Raw genomic sequence first — 7,961 nt, forward strand, 5'->3', positions numbered from 1 at the left:
AGGTTTAAAATTGGAAGTTGAGGGACCTAATAGGTCCTTGTTTAAGTTAAGGAGGTAAAATGGTTAAATGGTGAAATGTGAAGGGGCTGGGTATGTCTTTAGCCAAAAAAAAATTGTTTGTCCTTGGTTAGGTTTTTAAAAAAAAAAAATTATTTCCTCTATACTCATAAGTACATTTAAGATGTGTTTGATTGCATTATTTAGAATTTAATTCTAGATAATATTGCCTAGAAAACAAAAACCACCCTACCCCCTTGAAAAATGAATTTTATAGAAAAAAATCTTTAAATGCTTGTACCATACATATTTTTTCGTAAAAAAGTTAAGAGTATTTGATTATTTTTTATAAAAAATGTATAATAATTACATTTTTTTTATGATAAATATGTACAATCAAACACACTCTTATTGATAGTTTCAAATGTTTATGCCTTTATACCATTTCATAACTAAGGGAGTCTATATTCAAATTGAACTAATTTAATCATATGAGTTTAAAATTTAATTAGTCTAACTACATGCGTTCAATATATATCACGTTATAATTAAAATTAATGAAGTTAAAATGGGCACCATTTATATTATTATATAAATAACCTTATTTTTTTCGTTTGAATTAAATAAGGACATTCCTTTGATATCAAGGGAAAAAGTCATAATCGGGGGAAACTCGAAGATCATTCAAATCATTAAAAGAAAAAAAAAAAACACTAAGAACACGTAATGGTAGCCTGAGAAAACATGAAATTCATAGTTTCATACAGAATTAGCTCATGAATGTTATATAAAGTCAAAAAAGTTGTATCAGTCAATCCATCCGTCGAATCTGATCAAATCCTACGCGGCAGAAAAAGTCAAAGTCGCCCCCTTCTGCCCTTTCCGTGAACGTCATTCTTTTTCCCTTCTTTCCTCGTCTACTAGTGTGCGTGATATATATATATATATATATGTGTGTGTGTGTGTAAATATGTTACTGTGAATGTTTATAGGAGGTTTAATCTCTTATCTTCCCGTCTGAGGGAGCTGCTTCATCGTCGTCTTCAAGACTGGGGGGACTTAGTCGGAGATTTTAACTAATTCCTGCGGAGCTCCATGGCGGCTGGTACCGGAGGAAGGTCTTTGGAGCAGACTCCGACGTGGGCCGTCGCTGCTGTTTGCTTTTGTTTGGTTGCGATTTCCATCTTCATCGAGCACATCATCCATCTTATAGGAAAGGTCCGTGTGTGTGTGTGTGTGTGTGTGTGTGTGTGTATATATAAATCTGCCATGGCTAGGACTTTCTCGTAGCTTTGAACTGCTGTTTAATTAATTGGCCATTTACAGTGGCTGAGGAGGAAACATAAGAGAGCCCTTTACGAAGCGCTTGAGAAGATCAAATCGGGTATTAATTTCTTCTAGTTTTTCACAGACTATATATATATATATATTTAAGGTTGCTAATTTCTTTTGGGGTTTGGCTTAATTAATTTGTTGCAGAGCTTATGTTGTTGGGATTCATATCGCTGCTGCTAACAGTGGGACAAAGCCTGATTTCGAACATATGCATATCAAAGGGCGCGGGGAACACGTGGCATCCATGTGACAAGAGCCAAGAAGAAGAGAGCACGAAAAATGGCGAAGGAGAAGGACACCGCCGGAAGCTTCTGCAGGCGATTGTTTCAAGCCCTGGCGGAAGTTTCCGGCGCGTTCTGGCCTCGACTGGCACGGACAAATGCGCCGAGAGGGTGAGTGATTACACTAGTTAGCACCAAATTTTGATTCATTTTTTGAGAAATTAATGTAATTTCGTGTAATTAATGCGATGATTAATCTTACAGGGCAAAGTGGCGTTCGTGTCGGCCGAGGGGATTCACCAGCTTCACATCTTCATCTTCGTGCTGGCCATCTTTCACGTCATTTGCTGCGTTTTCACCATGGCTTTTGGCCGAGCCAAGGTATCTCAGTTTTCAAAATCACCCTTAAAATTAAGCTAATCGTGGTGTCCAATATATATAGAATTTATTATTATGTACGTTAGGGAAAGCTATTGTAGTAGACTCATTTTCGACAGTAATTGTATCACAAATTGGATATTGTTTTAATTAATTATAGTAAAAAACTCCTTATAGACTGCCTCACCTTTAACCTTAACTTTACAAAAAAAAAAAAAATAACAATATCTTATAGTTAAGGGCGTGTGTATTGACTGTTGTTGGGTTCCAGATGAGAAGTTGGAAGGCCTGGGAAAAAGAGACAAGAACAGCCGAATACCAATTCTCACACGGTTAGTTCACGTATATATCTAGCTAGTTCTTTTTATTATAAATTAATAAATACAAATAAACTTTACCCAAATTAGTCATTTTAATGGACACATTTATATATATATATATATGGTATATAAATTTTGAATATTTTTATGAATCTTCGGTTAAATAAAGTTTTCCATTAATTTTTCAGATCCGGAGAGGTTTAGATTTGCAAGAGACACTTCATTTGGGAGAAGGCACTTGAGCTTCTGGACAAACAAGCCTCTTCTCCTCTGGATTGTAGGTCTCCTCTCCTCTATCCCCCTTCTCTCTCTCTCTTTAGATTTATTACCATGTATGAATCAAATCTCGAAATACTGAGTGTCGACACTTTTATACCTTCAAAAATGATACTTTTAAGACAAAATTATATCGACGATTAACTGATCATTAATACTGAGTGTCGACGACGTCAAACAAAATATATAAGAAATATTTTCGTTTTCTTGTTTGGGCCATCACATATTCTGCAACTATTGCGCCCCAAATTCTTACTAGAGAAATGCCATTTTCAAACCATGTACTGTCAAATTCAATTTTGTTATGTCAATTCGGTTTGCAAGTTGGAAGCTTTATTATTAATGGCACGCTGCTATCTCCTTCACATGTGACAGGCTGGAATTAGTTAATGCTTTCATTGTGCTGTCTCTTATATTCTTGGCATCGTATTTTAATTTCCTTATGGGCAAGTATCAAATAATGTATTTGTTGATTAAACGAACCGCACTTGATTTCGATAACCAAATTGACACCGACTGAGTGGAAATTGGTGTCCATTTGGTTACTGTTCTAATACTCGTTTTAAGTAAAGTCAAACCTTAGCAACAATACTAAAGTTTTTACTTTATTACCCAAAATACTAACTAACTTTGTAAAAAAAAAAAAAGGAAAGAAATTGTCACAACCCAATAATTACAAATGATAGTTTAGCAAAGGTGTATTAAATCAACCCAATACGACCATTATTTAGAGATTGACAGAGGTGATTGGAACGCTGGGTCTTGTGATTGGAAGCGAGCTAATTTTGATCTCCGCAACGCTGAGACCAACTAGAAGTTTGGGAAAATTTGAAATAACGGTCGCGTTCGAACGGCGGTTGAGAAAGGGACGTTGGCGCAAGGGAGGGCCTCTACTTTTCCTTAACGCACCATATTTGACTTGCCAAGTCCAAAATGACGACTCTGTCCTTCTTATCCTTTCTAGAAAATTAAAGTTCAGAAATTCAATTCTCACTTGCCCCTTTCTGTATTTTCCTTCCCCCAATAATTGCCGTGTGGAACTAATTGATTAAAGCTAGCTGTGGATTCACACTAAGTTCTCAAATTTTCAGGTCTGCTTCTTCAGGCAATTTGTGAGATCGGTTCCAAAAGTTGATTACCTCACCCTCCGCCATGGGTTTATCATGGTAAAATATGTACTTTACTTTTGTTAGATCACTTGGATTAAGCATTTCGCCCACTTAGTCCAACAAATGTCTATTATATCAAACTAAATCAGATCATTATTGTTCACTTTATCATTTAATATTTGTACAGAAAGCGTGACAATAATAGCATCTAGAAAAGGAATTCAATACATGCATTAAAAATGCTGTTTTTGTCAATTCAGGCACACTTGTCACCTCATAGCCATACAAAGTTCAACTTCCAGAAGTACATAAACAGGTCACTGGAGGAGGATTTCAAGGTGGTGGTGGGCATCAGGTCAGTGCTTAATTAATCAGTTAGACGTTCGTTCATGCTTGCATGCATGCAAATTCAGTACAAAATTAAGAAAAACTTTTAATTAATCTGTGCTGTACTGACAACCTTCTTTTCTCTTGGTGTGTGTGTGCGTGTATATTACGACAGCCCGCCAATCTGGTTGTTTGCTATGGTATTCCTGCTACTCAACACCCATGGTAAGCACTAAGCAGCTCAAACTAAAGTACAGTAATTATCCATGATTTGGGTCGCCTTTTTTTGACTAAAATCTTGTAATCGCTTTTGTGGGTATCAGGCTTGTACTCCTATTTTTGGCTGCCATTCATCCCCTTAATTGTAAGCAGCTTGAATATGCACATGTGTGTGTGTGTGTGTGTGTGTGTGTGTTAATTGTCTTCACATGCACCTCTGTGTTGTTCGAATAAATAAAGTCAAATTAATTAAGCTGGGGCTGGCGATTAATTCTTGCAGATCATACTGCTGGTGGGGACCAAGCTGCAAGTGATAATAAGCAAAATGGGGCTGAGAATGATAGAGAGAGGGGAGGTGGTGAGGGGAGTTCCGGTGGTTCAGCCCCGCGACGATCTTTTCTGGTTCAACCGTCCTAGCCTCATTCTCTACCTCATCAACTTCGTCCTCTTTCAGGTTTGTACCCACCCAAAATCATGTCAAAACTTTTCTACATTGTTCAAATGGTTGAAAACAGTCTCTTTATTATATATATTAACATATACAAATAAAAAGAAGACTGCCACAACCCAATTCTAATAAAGCAAGTGCTCAAAATCGTTAAGTATGTGATTTCTGTGATGCAGAATGCCTTTCAGCTGGCCTTCTTTGCATGGACTTGGGTACGTAAGCCACCAAACTTTTCATTTGAAGTAATATTTTTTGTGTAACATATAAATCTCATGCAAAATATAATGCATTTTTTGGTTTTCCAGTTTGAATTTGGACTGCGGTCGTGTTTCCATGAGCACTTGGATGATGTGATCATCAGGATCTCCATGGGGTATGTGTACAGCTTAATTAATTATTAAATTTCTCCGTCCTCTCTTAATTTCTTGACCATTAATTAATTCAAATCTCCTAAATATTTCTTTGATTGGTGGCCATTTGATCTCAGGATTCTGATAGAAATTCTGTGCAGTTATGTCACTCTCCCTCTCTATGCTCTTGTAACTCAGGTAAGAACGTACGAACACTATACCAATTAAAAATAGTTTGTTATCAGAGAACCTATACTTTAATTGGGGGTACTGTTAATGGATTTAGACTAAATTGATTTTAACTCCAAAATATCAGGTTAATTCAAACCTGATTAAATATAAAACTCGAACTAGCTAGGAAACAACAATATTGAAATTTGAATTAGATGTTTGATATGAGCAGATGGGTTCGACGATGAAGCCAACCATATTCAACGAGAGAGTGGCGGCCGCCCTTCGGAACTGGCACCGGACGGCCAAGAAACACGTCAAGGAGCTGACCAAGCAGTCCGGCTCAGTGACACCGATGTCAAGCCGGCCGGCAACGCCATCCCACCACACCTCGCCGGTGCACCTCTTCCGCTTTTACCGGAGAGAGATGGACAGCGTTCAGACGTCGCCGAGGAAATCGAATTTCGACGCCGACCAGCAGTGGGACACCGAGGGCTCGCCGTCCCACCACCACCACGTCGATCTCCAGGATTATATAGAGGAGGAGGATGGCGGATTTAACGCGCCGAGCTCGAGCGGGCAGGTGGCTCCGCTGCCGCAAAAGGAGATCGGCTTGAAAGATTTTTCGTTCGATAGAAGAGGGGCCTGAGAGTATCGAATTGCTGTTTTCTGTACAGCCGCCGCCGTTCTTTCTTTCTTCTTTTGGATTCTCTTGGAAAAAGGCTGCCCCTTGAGATTCGTATAGTCCAATACAGATGTCAAATGAGACCAACTCATTTTTATTTTTTTGACAATAAATGTCTTATTTTCATTCTTAGTATCGAAATATTTTATTTATACGAAAATGTTAATTGAATACTCAATTTTGATGTTTTTATTGACACTCAATGTTTATATTTTATATCTTTATAGGTGTCAAAATTAAGTGTACAAATATTATTGGCTAAATACATATTTTTGTTTTTATATTTATATTTTTTTTATTTAGACACTAGAATTTTTTATTATTTTAATTGTATTTTGAAATATGCAATTTTAAGTCAATTTAATTCATTTATTTTGACATTTTTTAATATAAATTGTTGAACTTTTTGTTATTTCAATTACACTCATGAACTATGCATTTTCGAATCAATTTAATTCATTTTTAAAAGTAATAATATGTGTAATTGATATATCTAACACTTATATTGATTAGACACATAATAAAATACACAAATATATAAGTCTTATATTAAATGTCACTTTAAAGTGTTCAAATATCATTTTTTATAAATTATTATTTTAAATATATTTTTCAAACTTATAAATTAAATAAATAATTATATAATACAAACTTTTTTCATATATAATTAAAGAATAAAACATTAAAATATCAACAGAAAATTAGAGAAAATTTAAAAAAAAATCTACATATAATAAAATTGAAACTTCAAACCAAATGAGAGCTTGTTATATTTTACAGTGATATCATATTTGCATTCAATTCTTTCATTTGGTTTGAAATTTCAATTTTATTATATGTAGATTTATTTTTAAATTTTTCTCTAATTTTTTGTTAGTATTTTAGTGCTTTATTTTTAATTATATTTGAAAAAGTTAGTATTATATAATTATTTATTAATTTTTAACTTTGCAAAACATATTTAAAATAATAATTTATAAAAAAAATGATATTTGAACACTTTAAAGTGATATTTAATATAACACTTATGTATTTATGTATTTTATTACGTGTCTAATCAATATAAGTGTTAGATATACCAATTACACAGAACATTACTCTTGAGAATGGGTTAAATTAATTTAAAAATACATAATTCAAGTATGTATTTTAGTATTATGTGCCATAATACTAGATTTGGATAACATCTAACAAGTGTGTAACTGATCACATCTATTGTATCTTTATATATATATATATTTATAAAAAATAAGTTTCATCATTCATGAGTTCTCTAATTTAACACATGAATGAATTTCTGGATATTCTATTTGAGAATCCTATTTTCAAGGTATTGAGATTGTATGATAGGATTCTTTGGTAATATGATGTCTTAAACTATTCATAATTCTTAAATTCTTTACATGAGGACTTCGATTAGTCGAGTATGAATTAGCATAAGAGTTACTGCCTCGTTCAGTATGGATGCTGAGGGAATGGTGGTGTGTCACAAACCACATGACATGGGATGTTGCTAATAGACTTGTGGGTGGTTGTTGGGGAATAACCAACCGAATGTGATGTTGATGACATATTACATGGCATGGTGGATAATGATCTTATTGTCAGACTGTGATAGTGTGTTGATCTTTGAACTTGAACCAGCATGGTTGTTTTGTATATTAGTGTACAAGATTTGCTAATGAGCTAAATCATCCAATTGAGAGGTAGAGATGTTCATTTATGTGGTTCTGTATTATTGGTATATGAAGACAGGTGTTGAGAATAGGATATGTCACCCTCGTCAATAATAGATGGGGTGAACGTCTTATGTGATTTACTATTAATGTGACATGATAGTCCTTGGTCAAGGTAAATTAAATATTAGGAAATGAGTTTCTTGATGTGTCATCTATTTATATTGATGAGGTCAGACACATAATTATTGAGTTTGTGAATTTATCATTCCATGACTCTCACTCAATTGTGACGTTAAATAATGGAATGATTATAGCACACGATAATCGTTAGCCGTAATAGATTCACTTGAAGTAAAGACTTTAATACCACTTATATTGTCTTAAACCGCAACTAGTCACTATTTAGGAACTCTTGGATCGTCATAGGCATATGGAAAGAATCTGGT

At 34.6% G+C, this 7,961-nt stretch overlaps 1 protein-coding gene across 1 annotated transcript; it reads left to right on the forward strand.

Annotated features, from left to right (window-relative positions):
* Window positions 1-962: 962 nt before the first annotated feature.
* On the forward strand, window positions 963-6,052 carry LOC127793553 (MLO-like protein 6). Its single transcript, XM_052324308.1, has 15 exons — window positions 963-1,215; window positions 1,324-1,381; window positions 1,477-1,724; window positions 1,818-1,934; window positions 2,203-2,263; window positions 2,440-2,528; window positions 3,619-3,693; window positions 3,897-3,991; window positions 4,139-4,188; window positions 4,287-4,327; window positions 4,463-4,636; window positions 4,807-4,842; window positions 4,936-5,003; window positions 5,118-5,178; window positions 5,384-6,052. Exons 1-15 carry the CDS (start codon window positions 1,093-1,095, stop codon window positions 5,798-5,800), a joined length of 1,713 nt encoding a protein of 570 aa, XP_052180268.1. The 5' UTR covers window positions 963-1,092; the 3' UTR covers window positions 5,801-6,052.
* The last annotated feature ends 1,909 nt before the right edge of the window (window positions 6,053-7,961 follow it).

The sequence above is a fragment of the Diospyros lotus genome, chromosome 1 (genome assembly GCF_014633365.1).
Source record: "Diospyros lotus cultivar Yz01 chromosome 1, ASM1463336v1, whole genome shotgun sequence".
NCBI lineage: Eukaryota > Viridiplantae > Streptophyta > Magnoliopsida > Ericales > Ebenaceae > Diospyros > Diospyros lotus.

What these genes read in the sequence shown, in the direction of transcription:
- LOC127793553 (XM_052324308.1), top strand. Translation starts at nt 1,093, where the DNA reads ATGGCGGCTGGTACCGGAGGAAGGTCTTTGGAGCAGACTCCGACGTGG. An exon ending in AGCCTCTTCTCCTCTGGATT is followed by an intron (nt 2,529 to 3,618) that starts GTAGGTCTCCTC and finishes TCAAATTTTCAG; the next exon opens with GTCTGCTTCTTCAGGCAATT. An exon ending in TGCCATTCATCCCCTTAATT is followed by an intron (nt 4,328 to 4,462) that starts GTAAGCAGCTTG and finishes TAATTCTTGCAG; the next exon opens with ATCATACTGCTGGTGGGGAC.